Here is a 26865-nt window from a genome sequence, read left to right as displayed (position 1 = left end):
TTGTGTAGGTCCATTACTGTTTTACAGTTCACTTGCTCACAAGATCGAAGGAGACAATGCCTAAGTCAGTTCATCTGCACTGACGTGGAATATAAATCTGGTTTGACAAGCTCCTGCAAAAAGGCTGTGCGTGTGTGAGGGAGAGGGAAAATGTCTATTTGCAAAGCTGTACCTGCCCAACTAGCCCGGGGGGTTGAAACCACGCTTACTATTCCCTCCCCCTTTTCACTGAACAATACCCTGCCCATGCTATGGATCCAGGAAGTGAAAGAGAGAGACTGCCTGCCTGCTGCAAAACACTCTGGGAGAACAGTTTTGACCGCAACCTCTTATTTTGTGTCTGTTTCGAGAGACAGAGACACACAGTCAGGCTGGGATATTGGTAAAGACAGGGAGAGGGCAAGAGGGAGGAACATGGAGCTAGAATGAGCTAGAAAACTGGTGACAAACAACAGAAAGATGTTTGAGGCTACAGGGATAGATCAAGAATGAGAGGGAGAATGAAAGCGGGAGAGAGAGAGTGACAGAAGAGAAAGAAGTGCAGCGAGAGCCCCACTGGCGGCTTCAGAGTTCACCCTTGGTTGGCTGCCCATTGTGTAAAGCAGTTAAGGGGGACCAGGAGGCTTCCCTTCCCTGCGGATCGGTGCTACGTTGCCGTGGCGGCATGGAATTGTTAATGAGCTTCCATAGGGAGGGAGAGGGCGAGCGAGGAGTGGGAGGGAGTACTGCTGAGGGGCAGGGTCACGCTGTGCTCTGAGAGAGTGAGCAACATAGACAGAGAGAAAAGTCTGACAGAGAGAGGTGCACAGGATCTTAAAGCTAGGTTTCTCTTTATTTTATCACCCCCGCAGTTGCTCCCTGGATTCACATGTGCAAGATGTGACTTAAAACTTTCTCCCCCAGGAAGGATTACTTTTCCCCTACACGAGGAGAAGCACTACCGGTATCTCTTATTTTCTGACTTGAAACTTTGTTTTGTTGTTTCAAGGGTTTACCTAGTTCTCAGTATTTACCTGGGACCTTTTTTGTTGTCTCTTCACCGTGGTACGCCATGCCCGTGGGTCTGAGTCTGAACTGCGACTCGTGTGTTTACCCAAGGCTCTGTGCTTGGCTGCTCCGTAGAGACTGTTGCCTAGAACCCGGCTACGTCATCGGGACTTGTCTGCTCTCCGCTGCTGTTCCCTCTTGGTCCTCTGCTGAAGACTCCATCCATGGTAGCAGGTGCATTGTAGATGCTGAAATGAACACTGGAGACTTTATATAACCCATGAACATTTGTAGGGAAGAGGATGGAAAGCACTACAAGGATAAACTAGTAGGTCATTGAAAGCTGTGAAATTGTCTACCACCATGGATTCCTACCGCTCATACTGGAATTCGAGCCACCAGGCCATGTGGGTGGAAGGGGAAGATCAGGATGTGTACGAGGTGGAATCTCGCGTGCCCCTGCCCCGGCCTTTCCCCCTCTCCAGCGTCCTCAATGAGAAAAACGCGGTGGTGGTACAGACTCAAATATCACACGTCAACCACAGGACCAATGGTCACCTCCTTAAGGTGATCTCTAAGATCTCCCTCCCCACACCGCCCTATACAGTAAGTTTACATTCAGCTGCTGGCCTGTAACCTATATGGGACTGTATAACTAGTGAAGTAAATCTGACTCCGTCTGGACAGTTCTTATTTATCTGAATGAAAGTGTCTTTCATTTGGCTGACTTGATGCTCTAAACTGCAGTTTTGTCCATTATTTTATACAGTTCATGACTTACATACCCCTGCTATATAGGGAGTCTACACGTATACATTATCCAGCTAACTTGCTTGGCAGCAATAGTTTTGACTGGGCAACTTGTGCAGTGTATAACACAGTGAGAGTATCGTATACAGTCCTAGATCTCCCTACTCTGCTTTCAACTGGGCAGGTGAGCAAAAATGACTCCCAAGATTTCAGCGTGGCACGGTCGCGTGACTACATCCTGGTTGTCATAATGTTGCAGTATGACCTTTGCTGCTGTGGGAGTCTCGCCCTGTAAAACCAAATGCATGTGAGTTGTGGTGCTAATAAGTCAGGGGTTTATTGCACAATAGCAATTCCATGATAATTCAGCCAAGAAAGAAGGCTTTTGTGAATGCGTCACAGGGCAATGTCTACTAAACGTGTCTCATCTGTGTCCGAAGTTAAAGGGTTAAGATTGAAATGGAATGTCATACATGTTATGTTGGTTCCTTGATCAATGTCAAACTGGGTCCGTAGGTTTACTCATTTTAATAAGAATACTTATATGGCATAAATTTTCACCAACATAACTTTATAGAACATGACCGCATGTGTACAATTATCCCACAATGAAAAGGCAATAGGCCTAGTTGTAGCTATGCAGGTTCAGTATGTTAGTATTTGAAGCGAGTGAGGATATTTACACTGTCATGATGTGCCACTGTACAACTCAAGACTTACCGCTGAACTGTATACAGCTAACCATCTCCACACCTCTGTACATTGCCCTGTAGTTGTTATTGGGATACTCCTTTAAGCATAACAACACAGGCCATGTGTGTTGTGAACCCACTGTTTCACTCTGTGTATCTTATGTGCTAAGTGAAATCATCCTTTATACTGAAGTGGGCTACAGCATTGATTGATTGGTCCTAATTGTTTTACTTTCACTTAGGACACTAACTGGAAACCATTACTGGTGATGATAAATATGACATTACACTGACTGTCACAGGGCTCAGCATATTGTCCATAATGAGAGGTTATGTCCTAAATGACAGAAGAGATGCCCATTCATTCATGGCATGGGATATATTTAATAATATGCCATGTTCCATTGAGCAGATGATTTTATCCAAAGCAACTTTCAGTGCACTGAGTGCATACATTTCTTGTATCTGTGATCAGGTTGTAGGAATTGAACCCACAACCCTGGTGTTGCTAGTGCAACGCTTTTTTACCAACTGAGCCACACTGTGGACCAACTTGTTTCAAGGCTTTGTGTATCGGAACTTCTAATTCAGAACTATTCACCACCTCAACCAGTATTTCTTTGCTCACTAAAGTCATTATCTTTGTCTCTCCACCCATCTTACCAACCCTGATCAGCTGGAACATGCACGCGTCACCCAGACGGAGCTGATGCGCGAGTCCTTCCGTCACAACCAGGAGATGGGCGATCTGCTGCGGCGACAGGAGGATCTGCAGGAGAGGCTGGTGGAGGAGGGGCGTGCCCGCGAGCAGCTGGCCCTGGAGCTCCACAGGGCCGAGGGTGAGTGGCGGGGGGGGGGGTGTTGTGTTTGTGATGGGGTTGTTTTTAAATGTGGGTGGGTGTGTGTTTGAAGGGCAGTGAGAATGCCATATGACGAGTGGAAGTGTGTGTCTGGGGTTGTTTGTGGGGATGGTGTGTGTTTTGGTAAGTCAGATGGCTAGGGGATCTGTGGGTGAAACAGAAATTAATATATACTGTAGAGAGGGTGTGTGAGTACTTTAGATGGCAAAGGAAAGTGTCTGTGTGTAATTAAAGATTTAGCAATTGTTTGAACAATTACATTTCCATACACTACACCTGAAACCAAGTATTAACAGATTTATGCTCCAATTTACCATGTTTTTAATAGTGTAGTGCTCAGGTCCTCACACTGTTAAGCAAATGAAGACATATTTTCATCCATTGGCTTGTTAATAGTAACATGTACAGTGCCTTCAGAAAGTATTCACATTGAATTTTAAATACATTTCTTAGAGATTTTTTGTCACTGGCATACAGACAATATTCAATGTCAAAGTGGAATTATATTTTTTGGAATTTTGTAGTAATTAATAAAAAATGAAAAGCTGAAATGTTCAACCCCTTTGTTATGGCAAGCTTAAATAAGTAGAAATTTGCTTAACAAGTCACATAAATTACATGGACTCACATAGTTTTTAAAACTTCTTATGGGCAGGTGGGACGGTAGCGTCCCACTTGGCCAAAATCCGGTGAAAATGCAGAGCGTGAAATTCAAACTACATAAAATCACAAGTGTAATACAACAAAATAAAGCTTAACTTCTTGTTAATCCAGCCGCTGTGTCAGATTTGAAAAAGGCTTTACGGCGAAAGCATACCATGCGATTATCTGAGGACAGCGCCCCGCATACAAACACATGAAAAACATATTTCAACCAGGCAGGTGCGACACGAAAGTCACAAATAGCGATATAAAAAATGCCTTACCTTTGATCTTCTGTTGGCACTCCAAAAGGTCCCAGTTACATCACAAATGGTCCTTTTGTTCGATAATGTCCTTCTTTATATCCATAAAAACTCAGTTTAGCTGGCGTGCTTCAGTCAATAATCCACCCAGTTTCCCTCCATCAAAATGCATACAAAATGAATCCCAAATGTTACTAATAAACTTTTCCAAACAAGTCAAACAACGTTTATAATCAAACCTTAGGTACCGTAATACGTAAATAAATTATACAATTTAAGACGGAGAATCGTTATTGTCTTTACCGGAGAAAAATACCAAAGAACGCGCTCTCTTCCATGCACTTGGAAATACTACAGCCAAAATGGGAGCCACCAAGAAAAACTACAATTTCTGGCTAATTTTTCCAAAAACCAGCCTGAAACTCTTTCTAAAGACTGTTGACATCTAGTGGAAGCCCTAGGAACTGCAATCGGGGAGGACTTGGCCTTATAATAAAAGTGATAGCCATTGAAAATAGTGGTAGGCTGAATTTGTTTTGGGGGGAGTGTTTGTCCTCAGGGTTTTGCCTGCCATATCAGTTCTGTTATACTCACAGACACAGACATTTTAACAGTTTTAGAAACTTTAGAGTTTTCTATCCAAATCTACCAATTATATGCATATCCAAGCTTCTGGGCATGAGTAACAGGCAGTTTACTTTAGGTACGCTTTTCATCCGGACGTCAGAATACTGCCCCCTACCCAAGAGAGGTTAACATGATTTATGAATGACTACCTCATCTCTGTACCCCACACATACAATTATCTGTAAGGTTCCTATGTCGAGCAGTGAATTTCAAACACAGATTCAACCACAAAGACCGGGGAGGTTTTCCAATGCCTCGCAAAGAAGGTTACCTATTGGTTGATGGGTTAAAAAAAAAACAGACATTGAATATCCCTTTGAGCATGGTGAAGTTATTCATTTCACTTTGGATGGTGTATCAATACACCCAAGTCACTACAAAGATACAGGCGTCCTTCCCAGCTCAGTGGCCAGAGAGGAAGGAAACCTCAGGGATTTCACCATGAGGCCAATGGTGACTTTAAATTACTAGCATAATTGACAGAGTGAAAAGAAGGAAGCCTGTACAGAATAAAAATATGCCGAAACATGCATCCTGTTTACAACAAGGCACTAAAGTAATACTGCAAAAGAAGTGGCAAAGCAATTTACTTTTTGTCCTGAATACAAAGTGTTATGTTTGGGGCAAATCCAATACCACACATTACCGAGTACCACTTTCCATAGTTTCAAGTATAGTGGTGGCTGCATCATGAGGACTGTGGAGTTTTTCAGGATAAAAAATAAACCAAATAAAAGGCAAAATCCTAGAGCCAAACCTGGATCAGTCTGCTTTCCAACGGACACTGGGAGATGAATTCACCTTTCACCAAGACAATATCCTAAAACACAAGGCCAATTCTACACTGGAGTTGCTTACCAAGAAGACTTTGAATGTTCCTGGGTGGGCGAGGGAGTTTTAATTTAAATCAACTCGAAAATGTATGGCTAGACCTGAAAATGGTTGTCTAGCAATGATCAAGGAGCTTGAAGATTAGTTTTTTACCCCCCTCATCACTGCAACTCCCCAACTGGCTCAGGAGAGGCGAAGGTAGAGTCATGCGTCCTCCGAAACATGACCCACGAAACAACGCTGACAGCTGCCCGCTTAACCTGGAAGCCAGCCGCACCAATGAAGGAGGAATCACCTTTCAGCTGACGACGAGTCAGCTGAGGATGAGCCAAGTACTCTAGCGACTCCTGCCACAAGGAGTCACTAGAGTGCGATGAGCCAAGTAAACCCCCCCGGCCAAAGCCTCCCCTAACCCGGACAGCGCTGGGCCAGTTGTGCACTTCCCTATTGGACTCCCGGTCACAGCCGGTTGTGACACAGCCTGGGGTCTAACCCAGTCTGTAATGATGCCTCAAGCACTGAAATGCAGTACCTTAGACCGTTGCGCCACTCGGGAGGCAGCTTGAAGAAGTTTGAAAAGAATAATGGGCAAATGTTGCACAATCCAGGAGTAGAAAGCTCTTGGAGACTTAACCAGAAAGACTCACAGCTGTTATTGCTGTCAAAGGTTATTCTACAAAATATTGGCTCAGGGGTTGTGAATACTTATGTAAATTAGATATTTCTGTATTTAATTTTCAATACATTTGCGAACATTTTCTAAGAACATCTTTTCAAATGTGGAATAAGTCAAGGGGTATGAATACTTTCTAAAGGCACTGTATAAGTGGTGTTAGCATCCATTGCTATGCCTGTTACTATTAATACTAACTGAATGATGGTAAGTTTTAATGGTGATTTTTTGCAAACATCGACTTAAGTGTTCCTTTTGTAGTGTAGGCTAATGTCCTCTTATGGTGTGTTAGGCCTACAGTTGAAGTCGGAAGTTTACATGCATACACTTATGTTGGAGTCATTAAAACTCATTTTTCAACCTCTCCACAAATTTCTTGTTAACAAACTATAGTTTTGGCAAGTCGGTTAGGACATCTACTTTGTGCATGACACAAGTAATTTTTCCAACAATTGTTTACAGACATATTATTTCACTTATAATTCACTGTATCACAATTCCAGTGGGTCAGAAGTTTACATACACTAAGTTGACTGTGCCTTTAACCTCTCTGGCGCAGGTGGGACGAATTCGTCCCACCTGCGTAACAGCCACTTAAATCCAGTGGCGCGATTTTTGAAACGTTTGAAATACTATTATTTCAATTTCTCAAACATATGACTATTTTACAGCTATTTAAAGACAAGACTCTCGTTAATCTAACCACACTGTCCGATTTCAAAAAGGCTTTACAACGAAAGCAAAACATTAGATTATGTCAGGAGAGTGCCCAGCCAGAAATAATCAGACACCCATTTTTCAAGCTAGCATATGTCACAAAAACCCAAATCACAGCTAAATGCAGCACTAACCTTTTATGATCTTCATCAGATGACACACCTAGGACATTATGTTATACAAAACATGCATGTCTGTTCAATCAAGTTCATATTTATATCAAAAACCAGCTTTTTACATTAGCATGTGACGTTCAGAAAAAGCATACCCCCCGCAAACTTCCGGGGAATTTACTAACATTTTGCTAAATTACTCACGATAAACGTTCACAAAAAGCATAACAATTATTTTAAGAATTATAGATACATTACTCCTCTATGCACTCGATATGTCCGATTTTAAAATAGCTTTTCGGATGAAGCACATTTTGCAATATTCTAAGTACATAGCCCAGCCATCACGGGCTAGCTATTTAGACACCCGGCAAGATTAGCCTTCACCAAAATCACATTTCCTATAAGAAAAATGTTATTACCTTTCCTGTTCTTCGTCAGAATGCACTCCCAGGACTTCTACTTCAATAACAAATGTAGGTTTGGTCCCAAATAATCCATCGTTATGTTCCATCAGCGACGTTTTGTTCATGCGTTCTAGACACTATCAGAATACTAAATCACGGTGCATGGCGCATGGCGTGACAAAAAATTTCTAAATACTCCATTACCGTACTTCGAAGCATGTCAACCGCTGTTTAAAATCAATTTTTATGCCATTTATCTCGTAGAAAAGCGATAATATTCCGACCGGGAATCTGCAATAAGCTAAACAGCCAAATGAAATTTCTCCACGGGGGCGAATCGCGCACACGCCTCATTGCATGTCACCTAATGGGACACTTGGAAAAGGCGATAATCTGTTTCAGCCTGAGGCTCCCTCGTCATCGTTCCTGTTTTTCCCGGGCTCTGAGAGCCTATTGGAGCCCTAGGAATTGTCACGTTACAGCTAAGATCCTTACTCTTCAATAAACAGAGGCAAGAAGAACGACTCCTTGTCAGACAGGCCACTTCCTACATGAAACCTTCTCAGATTTTTGCCTGCCATAGGAGTTCTGTTATACTCACAGACACCATTCAAACAGTTTTAGAAACTTTAGGGTGCATATTCTAGCTTCTGAGTTGGTGTAGGAGGCAGTTAAAAATGGGCACATATCTTTTCCAAAATTCTCAATACTGCCCCCTAGCCCAAACAGGTTAAACAGCTTGGAAATTCCAGAAAATGATGCTTTTAGAATCTTCTGAATGGCTAATTGACATCATTTGAGTCAATTGGAGGTGTACCTGTGGATGTATTTCAAGGCCTACCTTCAAACTCAGTGTCTCTTTGCTTGACATCATGGAAAAATCAAAAGAAATCAGCCAAGACCTTAGAAAAAAAATTGTAGACCTCCACAAGTCTGGTTCATCCGTGGGAGCAATTTCCAAAAGCCTGATGGTACCTCATTCATCTGTACAAACAATAGTACGCAAGTATAAACATCATGGGACCACACAGCCATCATACCGCTCAGGAAGGAGACGTGTTCGGTCTCCTAGAGATGAACGTACTTTGGTGCGAAAAGTGCAAATCAATCCCAGAACAACAGCAAAGGACCTTGTGAAGATGCTGGAGGAAACGGGTATCAACATAACCTGAAAGGCCGCTCAGCAAGGAAGAAGCCACTGTTCCAAAACCGCCATAAAAAAGCCACACTACAGTTTGCAACTGCACATGGGGCCTAAGCTCATACTTTTTGGAGAAATGTCCTCTGGTCTGACAAAACAAAAATGAAACTGTTTGGCCATAATGACCATCGTTATGTTTGTTGGAAAAGGGGTGAGGCTTGCAAGCTGAAGAACACCATCCCAACCGTGAAGCACGGGGGTGGCAGAATCATTTTGTGGGGGTGCTTTGCTGTAGGAGGGACTGGTGCACTTCACACAATAGATGGCATCATGAGGTTATAATGAAACTTATGTGGATATATTGAAGCAACATCTCAAGACATCAGTCAGGAAGTTAAAGCTTGGTCGCAAATGGGTCTTCCAAATGGACAATGACCTGAAGCATACTTCCAAAGTTGTGGCAAAATGGTTTAAGGACAACAAAGTCAGGGTATTGAAGTGGCCTTCACAAAGCCCTGACCTCAAGCCTATAAAACATTTGTGGGCAGAACTGAAAATGCTTGTGCGAGCAAGGAGGCCTAGAAACCTGACTCAGTTGCACCAGCTCTGTCAGGAGGAATGGACCAAAATTCACCGAACTTATTGTGGGAAGCTTGTGGAAGGCTACCCAAAACGTTTGACCCAAGTTAAACAATTTAAAGGCAATGCTACCAAATACTAATTGAGTGTATGTAAACTTCTGACCAACTGGGAATGTGATGTAAAAAAAAAGCTGAAATAAATCATTCTCTCTACTATTATTCTGACATTTCACATTTTTTAAATAAAGTGGTGATCCTAACTGACCTAAAACAGGGATTTTCTTTTACTAGGATTGCATTTCAGGAATTGTGAAACTGAGTTTAAATGTATTTGGCTAAGGTGTATGTAAACTTCTGACTTCAACTGTATATATGTCAAATGTGATAGGATTCTGAAGTATGACAAATATTTGCTTTCATAAAGTCATCTACCAACTGCTGCTTGATGTTTGGTGATAATGCTAACCTTTGAAATGTGCACCAGCATTGTTGAAGTTTGGGATATGTCTTCATCTGTGTATGTTTCTGAAATGCGACTTGCAGTTTAAAACATTAGAGTAAATACACGCAGCCAAATGTAGCTGGACAAATAAGATAAGGAGAGTACTTTAAGTGTTTCTGCATCTACATTTGGTTGACATTTGCTTTTTTTCATGACTCATACATAGGTTAGAAGGACATTCTTATTCACAGACTCATATACTAAAAATAAAAATAAATCACTACTAACTGCAATCACGTGATTTGACCGGCAGTATTAGCCTACATATTTCAACATGCATTTCAGGCGCTTAAAAGCTTTCAAGCACGCCTCCAACCAAAATGACTCGGTCTTTCTCCATTGTGTTTGCTCCCCCATCCACATATTCAAACACAGTTAATGTCAAGCCATAATGATTCCCTGCTTTTGTCCTGTCTGATTCGCTATGTAATACCTAGCTTTTGGTGTGGTGTGGAAAACTGATTTCAATGAAGACGGAGGAACATGGTCGAGCAGGCTCGGGCTCATGGTCGCCTGATTCTGAAAATGTTAGCCAGGCCACTCAAATTTCTTGGGGGGGGGGGGGGAGTTATGATGTAGTTCTGTATTATGTTTCGCAGAGGATAGGTTTTATAGTAGAGCATTAGAGAGAGACATAGGCCTATAAGAAGTGGAAAGGGGATTCCTAGTCAGTCGCACAACTGAATACATTCAACCGAAATTTGTCCAACACATTTAACCCAACCCCTCTGAATCAGAGGTGCGGGGGGCTGCCTTAATCGACATCCATGTCATCGGCGCCCAGGGACTAGTTGCTGTGGGGTTTAACTGCATTGCTCAAGGAAATGGGATGCCATTGTGGACATTTTGTAGCAAAGGGCCTCAAGTGTGTGCAGAGATTACACATTTGGTGAGACAGTGCTGTGCATTATAAAAGTTTAAAGTGTCTTTAATGCAAGAAAGTTGTAGTGTGTGCATGCGTGTCTGGCAGGCAGTGTCAGCACAGTGGTTAGTTTGTTTTGCACCCTGATCGATAATGCTCTATTTGCACCTAATCATACGCAATTTGTTTCCATGAGACAGAGATGACACAGATTCTCTCATAAGACTAGAGCCTTGTGTGTTTCAGTCATAAGGGATTCCTTCCTGAGCATGAGTAAATTTAGTTTTGATCCGTCATGGAAATAAAAGTGCTGAAAACATGTTGGCTCACTATATAAAAAGAAGATGGAGAACAAGCAATAGGATGAAAAATATAGTTTTGGCGCCGGTACAGCTGACTAGCGCCATCTAACACTGCCAAGCAACAACAACAAAAAATTATACTTGGAGTCAAAGTAATATATATCGTCCAAAATAATATTGCTATCTGTAAGTGTATTGATTCCCCCCTCCCATCACTACCCCGAGGGAAAAGCTGCCATTTCTGGTTTTAATAAGATCATGTTTTGACTGCAGTACCTGCAGTTTTGACTGCAGTACCTGGAGGGTGAAGCCAGGAGGCCATCACAAGCTTCCAGCGTTAGGCTATATCAGACATTTGATATTATCAAGATGCATATAGGCTTCATGACTGTGGCCTAATAAAATGACATGATACTTAAGACCAGAACTGTCTCATCCGTACTCAATTATCACCTTTTATTTTTATCAGCTTTATTATAATTCGTAACTTCCTTAACAAACCGTGAATTGTTGGTTGGTGGATTGATTCTGACAATCAACCTCTTATGACCAGAGGAATGCAGATCCAAGAGTGCTGAGTTTTTGGTAAACGGCCCCTTGCCACGAGAGCAGCATTCCAAGTTTCAACATTTGAGTAATGAGTTAACACATGAGTTATTGTTTAAACTACCCTGTCATTTTAGTTGTGTTAGCTAACATGGCGCATAGTTACAAGTAATCAATTAATATAGTGTTGCTGTGCTCGTAAACCTTGATAATTCAACACACAAACATTTCTATCAATTGACACTAGCTAGATTTCCATCCAATTGGTGACCAGATTTTCGTGTGATTATATATATATTTTTGCATACATTTTTTTTCTAGCTTTTTCCCACCGGGCATGTTTCCATCAAATTTACTTGTTACAGATTAAACCCTGTGCGTGATGACGTAGTGTGCATAAAAATAACTTTTGTGGTTAAATTCCCTTTTACCAATAAAAAAACAAAAATAAACAGAGGGTAAATGTGTTTCCATCACATTTTCAACTCTACTGATGGTTTTTTCACACAAATGGGGTTTATATAGCGAATGTGCTCACTCTAGTGTTGGCATGTACGCTCTAGCCAACAGGTCTTAGATACAGTGCAGGTATAGCCTACATGAGATTATTGACAAAAGAGCAAGATTATTTTTATTTGTCAAACTGCAGTCAAGCATCTATCATCATGTCACTAGAATAAGACCCTCGATTTAGAAAGGAGCATCAAACTCATCACCGTGCAGGCCTCCCTAGTGGCGCAGCGGCCTAAGGCACTGCATCGGAGTGTTGCGTCACTACAGCCTGGGTGTCCCATAGGGCGGCGCACAGTTGGCCCAGCGTTGTCCTGGTTAGGGGAGGTTTTGGCCGGGGGGGGGGGCTTATCGTGCTCTAGCGACTCCTTGTGGTGGGCCGGGCGCCTGCAAGCTGAACCTCGGTCGTTAGTTGAACGGTGTTTCCTCCGACACATTGGTGCAGCTGGCTTCCGGGTTAAGCGAGCAGGTGTTAAGAAGCAGTGCGGCTTGGAGGGTCATGCTTTGGAGGGCACATGACTCGACCTTTGCCTCTCTTGAGCCCGAGCCCATTGAGGAGTTGCAGCGATGAGACAAGATTGTAATTGGATATCACGAAATTGTGGCGAAAAGAGGGTAAAATTGCAAAAAATACAAAATAAATCACTGTGCACTTTCACCGCCCTGTGAAGTTAATCATAACTTTTTTTCACCTGTAGCCTAATAAACTGCATGCTTTCCCAAGTCAGTGGGAGGGCAACACTCCAAGTTAACTTTGATATGATGGTTATTATATCAACATTTGCACATAAAATCGTTTCCACCGTCATTTCTTGCATAATTAATTTTACAGACACAAAGATCCCACATTGGCCAGTACGTCACTGTAAATAAGAATTTGTTCTTAATTGACTGGCCTGGATAAATAAAGGTTAAATCAAAAAAATGTACTTGTGTATTTTGTTTTGTCAACATTTGGGAAGTTTACGGACAAATTAGCTGTTTCCATCAGGCCTGTCGTGATGTTTTTTTTTATCTGACGTACTTTACTCGCATAAAAGGTTGGATGGAAACCTCATTAGTGACAGCATTGAAAACTTAAAGGTTGGCCTATATATGAGTTGTCATTTTTATGTAGAAGGCTTTCTTGGGAGTGGTCTAATCCACTGTAAATGATTAAATATTGGGAATATAACTAAGATGCATTCCTTAGTTGTGAAAAATGTGTTACTGCTTCGTGGGTTCGTATACTTTTGTAATACTAACAGAATAAATGAAGACAGAAGGGTCGAGCCACCCTTTCAAATTATTTGTTGTGTTTACAGTAAACAAAGAGATCCGATGGAGCACTGCAAGCTTATGTAACTCATCAGCACAACAATGTTCTTGGAAGAACATCCGACAATCATATTCGCCTCACCTATTTAGTATAGCTACTACATACTAGTACTAGATATGATTTTGTAAGGAATCTCTATCAGATCTTTAGGAACATTGCTAGTATGCAGTCACGTCTTCCAAACAGATTTATCATCAGCTGAATTACATGCCAGTAGTGCATTTGCCTAGTGACCGGTAACAAGATGTGTAATAATAGAATATTTCATTGCGTTTGTTGGCAGCATAGCCCTCTAGACTACACTCTGTCTAGCAAAATTGGTCTGACATTCTGCCTGTTTGTTTGTCTGAATATTTTTGTGTTCGTGTGCGCCTTGGGGAGGAGTGGGTGGGTGTTACATGCAAGTGCTTTTTGGATGTAGCATATTTGTATAGTGCACAAACGGTGCCTTCGGAAACTATGCAGACCCCTCGACTTTTCTAACATTTTGTTACGTTACAGCCTTATTTTAAAATTGATTAAATAGATTTTCCTCATCAATCTACACACAATACCCCATAATGACAAAGCAAAACATTTTTTTTTATGTATTAAAAATAAAAAAAATTGAACTATTACATTTACGTAAGTATTCAAACCCTTTACTCAGTACTTTGAAGCACCTTTGGCAGAGATTACAGCCTCAAGTCTTCTTGGGTATGACGCTACAAGCTTGGCACACCTGTATTTGCTCTGTCAGGTTGGATGGGGAGTGTTGCTGCACAGCTATTTTCAGGTCTCTCCAGCGATGTTCGATCAAGTTTAAATCTGGGCTCTGGCTGTGCCGCTCAAGGACATTCAGAGACTTGTCCCGAAGCCACTCCTGCGTTGTCTTGGCTGTGTACTTAGGGTCGTTGTCCCGTTAGAAGGTGAACCTTCGCCCCAGTCAGGTCCTAAGAGCTCTGGAGCAGGTTTTCATCAAGGATCTCCGTTCATCTTTCCCTTGATCCTGACTAGTCTCCCAGTCCCTGCCGCTGAAAAAACATCCCCACACCATGATTCTGCCACCACCATGCTTCACCATATGGATGGGGCCAGGTTTCCTTCAGACGTGACACTTGGCATTCAGGCCAAAGAGTTCAATCTTGGTTTCATCAGACCAGAGAATCTTGTTTCTCATGGTCTGAGAGTCTTTAGGTGCCTTTTGGCAAACTCCAAGCAGGCTGTCATGTGCCTTTTACTGAGGAGTGGCTTCCGTCTGGCCACTTACCATAAAGGCCTGATTGGTGGAGTGCTGCAGAGATGGTTGTCCTTCTGGAAGGTTCTCCCATCTCAACAGAGGAACTCTAGAGCTCTTTCAGAGTGATCATCGGGTTCTTGGTCACCTCCCTGACCAAGGCCCTTCTCCCCACGATTGCTCAGTTTGGCCGGGCGGCCAGCTGTAAGAAGAGTCTTGGTGGTTCCAAACTTCTTCCATTTAAGAATAATGGAGGCCACTGTATTCTTGGACCTTCAATGCTGCAGAAATGTTTTGGTACCCTTCCCCAGATCTGTGCCTGTCTCAGAGCTCTACGGACAATTGCTTCGTGTGTACATTGCTGAGGATTTTTATTTATTTAATCAATTTTAGAATAAGGCTGTAACGTAACAAAATGTGAAAAGTCAAGGGGTCTGAATGCTTTCCAAAGGTACTATGTTTTTCGTCTTGATTTTGGTTGTGTGTGTGTGTGTGTGTGTGTGTGTGTGTGTGTGTGTGTGTGTCTGTATTTTCGCTTTAATGTGTACTTGAACTGATACCATGTGTGTGATTGTGTGAATGTTTCACTCAACAATCTCTAAATCTATATATTAACACCCCCTCTCCTCTTTCTTCCCCCCTCAGGTCTGATCGATGGCTACACAGGTGAACGTGCTGCGCTGGAGGAGCAGGTGCGTCAGAAGGAGGAGCTACAGCTAAGCCTGGAGCAGGAGCTGCAGGTAAGACAGACCCACTCTACAGTCTACAACCACCATAATCACTGTGTTTTATAACCGTTTAGGCTGACATGCTCTGATGTAATTATGTCATTTCAAGCAGTTAAGCCCACTAGGTAAATATTGTCTCAAAACTATCCATGCAGATTTAAAGAAAATTGTGTTGGAAGTTGTTTCCCATCTGTTTAAAATGTTACCGCTATGTCGGGCAACTTCGCACACTGCAAGGGCAGTTTTTTGGTTTTTGTCGGTTTTTAATTGGCTAACCATATCGTCAACCTGCCTCTAACTGATTGTCATTGACTCCTGCAGGTGACAAGCAGCCGGCTACACGAACTGGAGCAGGAGAGGCTGCAGATGCAGGAAGAGCGTGAGATACTGTCACGGCAACAGGACGCCATGAGGGAGCATGCCGGCCCCCGCGAGTTACGTATGTGCCCCACCACTTACTCCTTGTGGATCTGAATGGAACAAAATATACATTTTGACAAACATTCAAGTATTCTAGACAGTGAAATAATCGTGAAAATGTTACTTTCATATCATGTAAAGTGTATTGGATATGCACAGTGCCTATTCCAATACAGATGCTCAAAAACAAGCAGTTGGTGATACTAGAGAACTATGACTACGTCTTATATGACATCACTACTCCAAAGAGTGGGCAGAGTGAAGTGGGGGGTAGTATCATTGAAATAGAAATACTGGTATTATGAGAAAAGCCCTTCAGACCATGGCAATTTGACAGTCATTTTATTTCTGTGGGTCCAATGACGAAGATAAAACAGGCCCATGTTCTTTTGCATACAGAAGATTGGTTTATTTCCTTGATTAGATCTACATTTGACTATTTGTATGACTCATTGTCATCATCACACAGTGTGTCAACTTAGCAGGAGCCACTCATTGTTATTGTGTTATCACTCAATGACGTTGTAACAGTTTTTATTCTGTTATAAATTCATGTCATTTTTATTAATATAATTTGTTATTACTGTACTTTGCTAAATTCCTGTAGAAAGGGTGACCATGATGAATTCATGTTGTAATGAAGTTTACAATTGATAACTGTTTTTGATGGAAATCCTCTGGGATAAAACAGAATCCTGGAACATGTGTAACACAAGTATTGCATCTGAAAAGTCTCACCTGCGTCGTGTTCATTAGGCACCAAATGGAATTAAGTCGACTGAAACAGGGAGGAACTACCTTGACTTGTCTAATAAGACACACACTGCAAAACGTTTTAAATAATTTTCTGATTCATTACCTCCATCCAGTACTATTTCAAGGTATTCCATAGGTTAATGAATGATCCCTAATGAAATGGCAAGTATACAACAAGCACATGAATTCAATGTACAGGGGGCCATTTTAGGAACACCTCACTCCGGCTCTCACCTCACGGCATTGGCTCATCCATCCTCTGCCGACACAGCTTTAACCAATACCACCATAGCACATGCAGGGAGGCCCCGCCCTCTCGTTTTCACCTTTCGCTTTCACCTCTCACATCCTTTCTCCTCCAGTCTTTCTCCTTTTTATGACAAAACAAGTGCATGTTGAAATACTGTGCTTTCTTATTCCTCCTATAGGCCTAGTTGAAGCTGCAGTCGATGCAGCACCTGAAGCAGGTGTGTCCCACATGTCTCAGAGCATGGCCAGTCTGTTACTTTTTCATCTCTAGTCGAGTGGCACTTCACAAATATATACAGTACCAGTCAAAAGTTTGAACATACCTACTCATTCAAGTGTTTTTCTTTATTTTTACTATTTTCTACATTGTAGAATAATAGTGAAGACATCAACACTATTAAATACCACAAATGGAATCATGTAGTAACCAAAAAAGTGTTAAAAAAATCTAAATATATTTTATAGCCACCCTTTGCCTTGATGACAGCTTTGCACACTCTTGGCATTCTCTCAACCAGCTTCATGAGAAATGTTTTTCCAGCATTGTTGAAGGAGTTCCCACATATGCTGAGCCCTTGTTGGCTGTTTTCCTTCACTCTGCGGTCAGACTCATCCCAAACCATCTCAATTGGGTTGAGGTTGGGGGATTTTTGGAGGCCAGGTCTTCTGATGCAGCACGCCATCACTCTCCTTCTTGGTCAAATAGCCCTTACACAGCCTGGAGGTGTGTTGGGTGATTGTCCTGTTAAAAAACAAATGATAGTCCCACTAAGCACAAACCAGATGGGGTGGCGTATCGCTGCAGAATGCTGTGGTAGCCATGCTGGTTAAGTGTGCGTTGAATTCTAAATAAATCACCGGGTCACCAGCAAAGCACCATCACACCACCTCCATACTTCACGGTGGGAACCACACATGTGGAGATCATCCGTTCACCTACTCTGCGTCTCACAAAGACACTGCGGTTGGAACCAAAAATCTCTAATTTGGACTCATCAGACCAAAGGACAGATTTCCACCGGTCTAATGTCCATTGCTTGTGTTTCATGGCCCAAGCAAGTCTCTTCTTATTATTGGTGTCCTTTAGTAGTGGGTTCTTTGTAGCAATTCGAACATGAAGGCCTGATTCACGCAGTCTCCTCTGAACAGTTGATGTTGAGATGTATGTTATTTGAACTCAGTGAAGCATTTTTTTGGGCTGAAATTTCTGCAGCAGAGGTAACTCTGGGTCTTCATTTCCCGTGGCAGTCCTCATGAGAGACAGTTTCATCATAGTGCTTGATGTTTCTTGTGACTGCACAAAGTTATTGAAAATGTCCGTATTGAATGACCTTCATGTCTTAAAGTAATGATGTACTGTCATTTCTCTTTGCTTATTTGAGCTGTTCTTGCATAATATGGACTTGTTCTTTTACCAAATAGGGCTATCTTCTGTATATCCCCCTACCTTGTCACAACACAACTGATTGACTCAAGCGCATTAAGGAAATAAATTCCACATATTAACTTTTAACAAGGCAAAAATATATTTTTTTTTTGGTTACTACATGATTCCATGTGTTATGTAATAGTTTTGATGTCTTCACTATTATTCTACAATGTAGAAAATATAAAAAATAAAGAAAACCCTTGAATGAGTAGGTGTGTCCAAACTTTTTACTGGTACCATATTTTTTTTTAACCCCCAAATCAGCAACTCACAAAAAAAGCTTGGAGCTTGCTTGCTATGGGCTCACTCACTCAATCACTAACCCTTGCTTACGCTCTTTCTTTTGATTCCCTTTTCTATATCATGGTTTGTCATGTTAATGTTTTATGGGTCAGCGTGAACATTCTCATTTTATTTATGATTGAGCACGATTGAAGGAATCGGATGAGCTATATTTTGAGACATTGATAATGTAAGCATAAGTATTTCCTTATTGGCAATCATCTTTGCTCCTAAATTAAAATCCCTTGATGTAAATGTTCAGAAGAGTTTAGCTAACCCTAACCTTACTTCACATTGTCCATGCTAACATCGTGACAATGTCCGCTACCTTTGGAGTAAGATGATTGCTCAATTAGGAATTTGTCCCACCCCTTGCCTGCAAATGCATATGGGGCATGGATATTGCATCGTCACAGCACTGTCTACGTCGTTGGTCTGTGGTTTGCACTCTCTTACCTTTTTATCTGTTGTACTAATACAATGGGGTTCGATCTCCTGGGGGAAGCAATGTTGGTTGGTTCAATGTTGGTTAAATGATGGCAGTGGATTACTAAAGGGATATGTTGGGAAGATACTGGGTGTGAGATTGTCTGTTATATACAGTAGCTACATGATTCTGAAATGGAGGATTATTGGTGACATGTTGCTGAAAGCAGCCATCTCTATACTGTAATGCTGTTAAAATGCGTAAAACACAGTTTAGACAGACATTCTGAGACAAAAACAGCTAAATATACTTAGATTTGAAACGAATTGTATGGCTGACAGGCCTGTAACTGATTTTCGGATTATTGACCGACAGTCCACAACAACTCCATCTCAGTATCCTGTCCTGTTCATTGCTGGAATCAAACCTGTATGTCAAAAATCGTCAAGACTCCTCCCCTCCAAAGCCACCTTATGTGTGACGCCTTCCGTCCGTCCCTCCGTCCCTCCCTTCACCCCAGACCTCCTGGAGGAGACAGAGAAGCTGATGGCTGAGAAGGTAGAGGTGCAGCGGCAGGCGGAGAAGGAGAGCCTGGACCTTCTGCACCAGGTGAAAACACTGGAGGCTGAGCTGGAGGAGCAGATCAACCGGGTTATCGAGCTGGAGCATGCCCGCAAGACTGAGAGCGGCGACCTGCTGCAGCAGATCCAGGCCCTGGAGAAACAACTGGAGAAGAATCGGAGGTTCCTGGATGTAAGAGATAGAGGGAAAGGGGAGGATGGATGCATGGCTATATGGATAGAGATGAGAAAGATGGATGAATGGGGAGAGAGGGAGGGGTGGATGGGGGAGGACCATAGGAAGTCTATCATGTAAAAGAATACAGATTTACATGAATGTTATATGAATGTGCACTTTGGTTATTGGGGGTTAGGCAGTGCATAAAGCACTAAACTTGATCCATCATTTATTCATCATCCATGCATTTCTGATTCAATGGGTTCAGTCAGATTGGAACTGAAACAGAAATATGTTTCCCATGTGTATATATAATGTAATTTGAAATGGTATGGGTATTTCCCATAGCTACTCTCCTTTAAAGGCTTTGTCTTCATCTCTGAACCCCAGGAGCAGGCCGTTGACCGGGAACACGAGAGGGACGTCTTCCAGCAGGAGATCTTGAAACTGGAGCAGCAACTGAAGAACAGCCAGAAGCAGCAGCCCGGCTCTGAGCAAAGAAGCAGAGAGGTAACAGTTCAGTTCCGCAATAGCCCCAGCATTGAGCCCTGTTGGACCCCACAGGCAGTTTCTCCCTCCTTCTGTTCCCTCACATTGGGAAAGGCAGTAATGTATATGCTCGTCTTGTACAAAGCCACAACAGTCAATTTTTACATGACGGCTCAGTGTCAGCCAGGATAGTCGGGAGGTAGAATTGCCTGTGGTTACCTAAATATGATCCCAGACTAGTCAAACTGGAACTGAAGGATAATGGACATAAATTCAGCAAAAAAAGAAATGTCCCTTTTTCAGGACTCGTCTTAACCATTAACCTTTTTCAGGACCCTGTCTTTCAAAGAAAATTCGTAAAAATCCAAATAACTTCACAGATCTTCATTGTAAAGGGTTTAAACACTGTTTCCCATGATTGTTCAATGAACCATAAACAATTAATGAACATGCACCTGTGGAACGGTCGTTAAGACGCTTACAGACGGTAGGCAAATAAGGTCACAGTTATGAAAACTTAAGACACTAAAGAGGCCTTTCTACCGACTCTGAAAAACACCAGAAGAAAGATGCACAGGGTCCCTGCACATCTGCGTGAATGTGCCTTTGGCATGCTGCAAGGAAGCATGAGAACTGCAGATGTGACCAGGGCAATAAATTGCGATGTCCGTACTGTGAGATGCCTAAGACAGCGCTACAGGACGGACAGCTGATCTTCCTCGCAGTGGCAGACCACTTGTAACAACACCTGCACAACAACAACTGCTCGAGTTACACCAGAAACGCACAATCCCTCCATCAGTGCTCAGACTGTCTGCAATAGGCTGAGAGAGGCTGTACTGAGGGCTTGTAGGCCTGTTGTAAGGCAGGTCCTCACCAGACATCACTGGCAAACAATGTCGCCTATGGACACAAACCCACTGCCGCTGGACCAGACAGGACTGGCAGAAAGTGCTCTTCACTGACGAGTCGCGGTTTTGTCTCACCAGGGGTAATGGTCGGATTCGCGTTTATTGTCGAAGGAATGAGCATTACACCGAGGCCTGTACTCTGGAGCGGGATCGATTTGGAGGTGGAGGGTCCGTCATGGTCTGGGGCGGTGTGTCACAGCATCATCGGACTGAGCTTGTTGTCATTGCCGGCAATCTCAACGCTGTGCGTTACAGAGAAGACATACTCCTCCCTCATGTGGTACCCTTCCTGCAGGCTCATCCTGATATGACCCTCCAGCATGACAATGCCACCAGCCATACTGCTCGTTCTGTGAGTGATTTCCTGCAAGACAGGAATGTCAGTGTTTTGCCATGGCCAGCGACGAGCCAGGAGCTCAATCCCATTGAGCACATCTGGGACCTGTTGGTGAGGGCTAGGGCCATTCCCCCCAGAAATGTCCGGGAACTTGCAGGTGCCTTGGTGGAAAAGTGGGGTAACATCTCACATAAAGAACTTGCAAATCTGGTGCAGTCCACGAGGAGGAGATGCACTGCAGTACTTAATGCAGCTGGTGGCCACACCAGATACTGACTGTTACTTTGATTTTGACACCCCCTTTGTTCAGGGACATAGTTTTACATTTCTGTTAGTCACATGTCTGTGGAACTTGTTCAGTTTGTCTGTTGTTGAATCTTATGTTCATACAAATATTTACACATGTTATGTTTGCTGAAATAAATGCAGTTGACAGTGAGGACGTTACTTTTTTTGCTGAGTTTATATGCTGGATGTGATTTTTGTTGCGTTTTTTTGGGGTGAGGACTGATTTGTCAATCATCGCCATGGTGATTTGTGTATTAACTGAGGGGGCTGTGGGTATTGTGTGATTGTAATGCGTTTTGTACAACTAGTATTGTAGGTTTTTTTATGGAACATTTTATTGAACATAAGGTTTTAACACTGGTCTTGTCTTAAACACTTAATATATATTTTTTTAAAAACAGTGTCCATGGAGAGGTTGTATTTACTCTCGTACCATGTTGTAGCTACCTACCTCTAGTAAATGTAATTAGATATTACATTAGGATATTAGTGCTAAGCATCATCATCTGGACCTTGGAGGTCTGTCTTTGCATTATAATTGAATCTGCTATCATAACAGCTGTGATATACTGCTTCTCTCTGGTTTACTGTACCTCAACTGAGTTGTTGTGGCAGGTTTCTGCTAAAAGTCATTAGCGTCATCAAAGTTCCACATCTCTTTGGCATGCTATGGCAATGGCTCTCCTTGCTGTTCCCATCAGCTGTGTTTTACATTTGTTACCATACTGTTGTTTGTGTTCAGTCTTTAACTGTATTGTAGTGGCATGTGTTGTGGAAATGTGTCACTACAAGTAACTCAGAATTATTGAATTGAATTATAGTTATCTTTTTAAACACCATTATTGATACTATAGGGGCCTGTTTTTGCAAAGCTAAATGCAATTGGCTATATCACAGCAGCCTTTCTCTGCTATCATAATCATAGACCCATTCCTTCTCCCATCACCTTCTCCTTTTAGTCACTGCTATGCTCATTAAAGGCCATTCTCTCTCCCTCTTTCTTCCTCTTTCCTACTCTCCCTCTTTGCTTCTCTCCCATGGCAGGTGGATCAGCTGACCTCCCAGGTATTGCTATTAGTTGCATTGAAACAGCCTGTTTTAACAAAACTCCATCAGTTGCATGGTAGCAGCCTGTCATTGCAAACCACGTTCGAGCCCCCCTCTTTCCCTTCCTCTGCTCCCTTTCTCCTTTTCGTCCCATTGAATATTCCTCTGTCCACCATAGCTGGACAGGTGGATCCCAGTGATTAGTGGTGCTAGCGTCATTGAAAAGGACCTTCTATTAAATGTCATTAGCTGCACTCAAAACCTCCCTCTTCCCCTCTTTCTGCCTCTTTCCCTATTCATCTCCCTCTTTCCCTATTCATCTCCCTCTTTCCCCTATTCATCTCCCTTTCCCTACCATGTAGCAGGTGTGGCTTATCTGACCTCATAGTATTGCTCCTGTTTACATTAAAACTGCCTCTGTTGTTCAGCCGCACCATTGCATAACCATCCTTGTTTAAAAAAATAAAATATCTTTCCCTTCTGCTTCTCCCCTCTTCCACACGGCAGGTGGCTCAGCTAATCTAACAGCTATTGCTAGTAGCTAACGTATACTGAAATGCAGCTTCTCTCATATTGAAGCATATCATCCATTCTGTATAATGACAGGTAGACTCTTTCCCATCCTCGCCGAAGCCCTCCTCTCTCCCTCTAGTGATGGGGGGAAAAATTGATAGTTACATATCGCTGTATTATTTTTGGGCAATATTTTATCGATACTTTGAAGTATCGATTAGTAAAATACATACAACATTTTTTGCTATGCAGCGTTAGCTAGTGCTGGTCGTCTGTACCTGCACCAAAACTCTGGTGTTTTTACTCATAGTGTGTTCTCCTCTTTTTAAATAGTGAGCCAACATGTTTCCAGCACTTTTATTTCCATGACTGATCAAAACTAATTTCCTAATGCTCTCTGTCTCTCTGCAGCAGACATTTAGTGAGCAATATGTTTGGAACATGAAATTGCAATAAAATCGCAGTATCGAATCGCAATGCATATAAAATCATGAGAATCGCAATACATATCGTATCGACACCTAAGGTCCTTGGCAATTCCAAGTTCTACTACCTCCTCTCTTTTCCCCCTCTCTTCAAAATCGCAGGTGGATCAGCTGACCTCCCAGCTACTGTGTTGTGTTACAACTGGCTAGCCACAGTGATACACTGAAGCTACAGACTGTACGATCCTCATTGAAACCCCTCTTTCCCTCCCTCTCCTTTCTCCTCATCCCTCTCCTCTCGCAGGTGGACCAGCTGACCCAGCAGCTGAGGGAGAAGGCGGACTGGTGCAGCGAACTGCTGCTGGCGTCCGAGCAGCTGCAGCGCGAGGTGGGCGAGCGCAACGAGGAGATTGACAAGCTGGAGGGTCGCATCCGCGAGCTGGAGCAGGCGCTGCTGGCCAGCACTGAGACGGTGAGAGCGAAAAGAGAGAGAGGTGGAGAGGAAGAGGGGATGGATGAAGTGCGATAGAGACTGAGAGAACAACAAAGAGAGGAAGATGGAAAAAGAGAGGAGAGGGACAAGTAGAGAAAGAGAGTGGGGAAAAAGAGGAGTGGGGAGAGGTAAAGGGAGCTAGAAAGGGAGAGAGAGAGAGACGGTCCTCCTACTCCTTCCCGCCACTGCTGTTGATGATGCTGTGTTAAGACTAGCGACTGCCAAGATTGCTCCCCAGAGGGAGTGTGTTTTGTGTGTGTGTGTGGGGAGGGTTCTTATTTCCTTGTGGGGACCTAAAATCTCAAAGTCCCCACAAGGATAGTAAAACAAGGAAAATTCCCCCTTCCCCATGAGGACAAAGGCTATTTTAAGCTTAGTGGTTAGGGTTACTATTAGGGATAGGATTTTGAATGGAAATGATTTTTAGGTCCCCACGAAGATAGAACATATGTGTGAGAGAGAGAGAGAAGATGGCGTGTGCATGTTAGTGTCAGAATGAGTGTGTGTTCTGGTGGAGTGTGAGTGACTGCGTGAAGCTGTATTTGCATATATATGGGTGTTTGTGTATGTGTGCATTTATAAAGGAGACTGAGTGTGCCTGCGTTACCCGACGTCATGGCTGATTATGTGTGTGCCCATAATGAGTATTGAAACCAAGTAATGCAACTAATATCACTGTTGGCAGGCTGAGACAGAGCAGTGAAAAAAAATTCCCCATACCTTGCTACTGCCTAGCTGATCTAGTGCATGACATCGCAGATACTGTATATGTTGTATGGCTGTGTGTGTGTGGATATCCTGAGATTTGTGTCTGTGCTTGTATGTGATGTTTGTGCATGCGTCGCGCATGACTGGTCGCTAAATAATAACGTATTGTGTGCGCGCGTTGCTTGCTTGCATGCATGTCTGTTTCAGGTGGATGATAAGAGGCAGCATGTGTCTGTTCGTGAGCTTGGGGACTCATCACTGGAGGCTCAGCTACAGACTGAAAGAGAGGCTCTGGACAGGAAAGAGAAAGAGGTAATGTATTGGTCTTATGGGGGTTTCTTTCTTTCACATGTTTGGAAGGGAATTTCTAAGTAGCCAATCCAGCACTGTGTCAAAGCTAGCCAGCAAAAACCTTGATTGGTTATCACGTCCCTGTTGATTTACACAAAGTGAACCATTCCTCTATTTGTTGCAACCCTTTGCCCGCCGTCTTTCACTTCGCCTCAAATCACGCTCCTTCAATAGCCAATGATGGACACAAGACAGGTCCCCACTTAGATTTCAAGTCCCCTGTTCATGTGTCGATGCCCTGGTCCTCCGTTAGATGGATAAGAACACACAACACGCCAGCTTGACTCCACCCTTCCCACTCCGCCCTTCCAGATCAGTAACCTGGAGGAGCAGCTGGAGCAGTTCCGGGAGGAGCTGGAGAACAAGAGTGATGAGGTGCAGCAGCTCCACATGCAGCTGGAGATCCAGAGGAAGGAGCTGAGCACCCAGCAGCAAGACCTGGAGACCAAGGACCGCCTGCTCCAGGTAATCGGCCAACACACAGCTAGGCTAGCATGTAGGTAGCCTTTGTCCCATACAGATAGGCTAGCATGTAGGTAGCCTTAGCCCCCACACAGCTTCCCTGTGGCTCAGTTGGTAGAGCATGGTGTTTGCAACGCCAGCATGGTGTTTGCAACGCCAGGGTTGTGGGTTCGATTCCCACGGGGGGCCAGTACGAAGGGGAAAAAAAAGATATGTATGCATTCACTACTGTAAGTCACTCTGGATAAGAGCGTCTGCTAAATGACTAAAATGTAACAAAAAAAATGTACAGTTGAAGTTGGAAGTTTACATACACCTTAGCCAAAAACATTTAAACTCAGTTTTTCACAATTCCTGACATTTAATCCTATTAAAAATTCACTGTCTTAGGTCAGTTAGGATCACCACTTTATTTTAAGAATGTGAAATGTCAGAATAAGAGTAGAGAGAGTGGTTTATTTCTTTCATCACATTCCCAGCGGGTCAGAAGTTTACATACAGTGGGGGAAAAAAGTATTTGATCCCCTGCTGATTTTCTACGTTTGCCCACTTACAAAGAAATGATCAGTCTATAATTTTAATAGTAGGTTTATTTCAACAGTGAGAGACAGTATAACAACAAAAAAATCCAGAAAAACGCATGTCAAAAATGTTATAAAATGATTAGCATTTTAATGAGGGAAATAAGTATTTGACCCCTCTGCAAAACATGACTTAGTACTTGGTGGCAAAACCCTTGTTGGCAATCACAGAGGTCAGACGTTTCTTGTAGTTGGCCACCAGGTTTGCACACATCTCAGGAGGGATTTTGTCCCACTCCTCTTTGCAGATCTTCTCCAAGTCATTAAGGTTTCGAGGCTGACGTTTGGCAACTCGAACCTTCAGCACCCTCCACAGATGTTCTATGGGATTAAGGTCTGGAGACTGGCTAGGCCACTCCAGGACCTTAATGTGCTTCTACTTGAGCCACTCCTTTGTTGCATTGGCCGTGTGTTTTGGGTCATTGTCAGGCTGGAATACCCTTCCATGACCCATTTTCAATGCCCTGGCTGAGGGAAGGAGGTTCTCACCCAAGATTTGACGGTACATGGCCCCGTCCATCGTCCCTTTGATGCGGTGAAGTTGTCCTGTCCCCTTAGCAGAAAAACACCCCCAAAGCATAATGTTTCCACCTCCATGTTTGATGGTGGAGATGGTGTTCTTGGGGTCATAGGCAGCATTCCTCCTCCTCCAAACACGGCGAGTTGAGTTGATGTCAGAGCTCCATTTTGG

The 26865-nt window shown here is 43.0% G+C and overlaps 1 protein-coding gene across 7 annotated transcripts in view; it reads left to right on the top strand.

Annotated features, from left to right (window-relative positions):
* LOC115175798 (A-kinase anchor protein 9) overlaps positions 1-26865 on the top strand; it is a 135446-nt gene that overhangs the window by 93295 nt on the left and 15286 nt on the right. For 6 of the 7 annotated variants that reach the window (XM_029735330.1, XM_029735326.1, XM_029735331.1 and 3 more), the window contains 9 exons: positions 3106-3268; positions 15186-15280; positions 15590-15707; positions 16873-16911; positions 19352-19584; positions 19960-20079; positions 23884-24051; positions 24988-25092; positions 25444-25596. In XM_029735330.1, the coding sequence (XP_029591190.1) occupies positions 3106-3268; positions 15186-15280; positions 15590-15707; positions 16873-16911; positions 19352-19584; positions 19960-20079; positions 23884-24051; positions 24988-25092; positions 25444-25596 (1194 nt within the window). The remainder of the gene's footprint in view (positions 1-3105; positions 3269-15185; positions 15281-15589; positions 15708-16872; positions 16912-19351; positions 19585-19959; positions 20080-23883; positions 24052-24987; positions 25093-25443; positions 25597-26865) is intronic. The other variant, XM_029735329.1, reaches the window with a different exon arrangement.

Source organism: Salmo trutta, chromosome 36 (genome assembly GCF_901001165.1).
Source record: "Salmo trutta chromosome 36, fSalTru1.1, whole genome shotgun sequence".
NCBI lineage: Eukaryota > Metazoa > Chordata > Actinopteri > Salmoniformes > Salmonidae > Salmo > Salmo trutta.
This window is presented reverse-complemented; position numbering and strand designations above follow the sequence as displayed.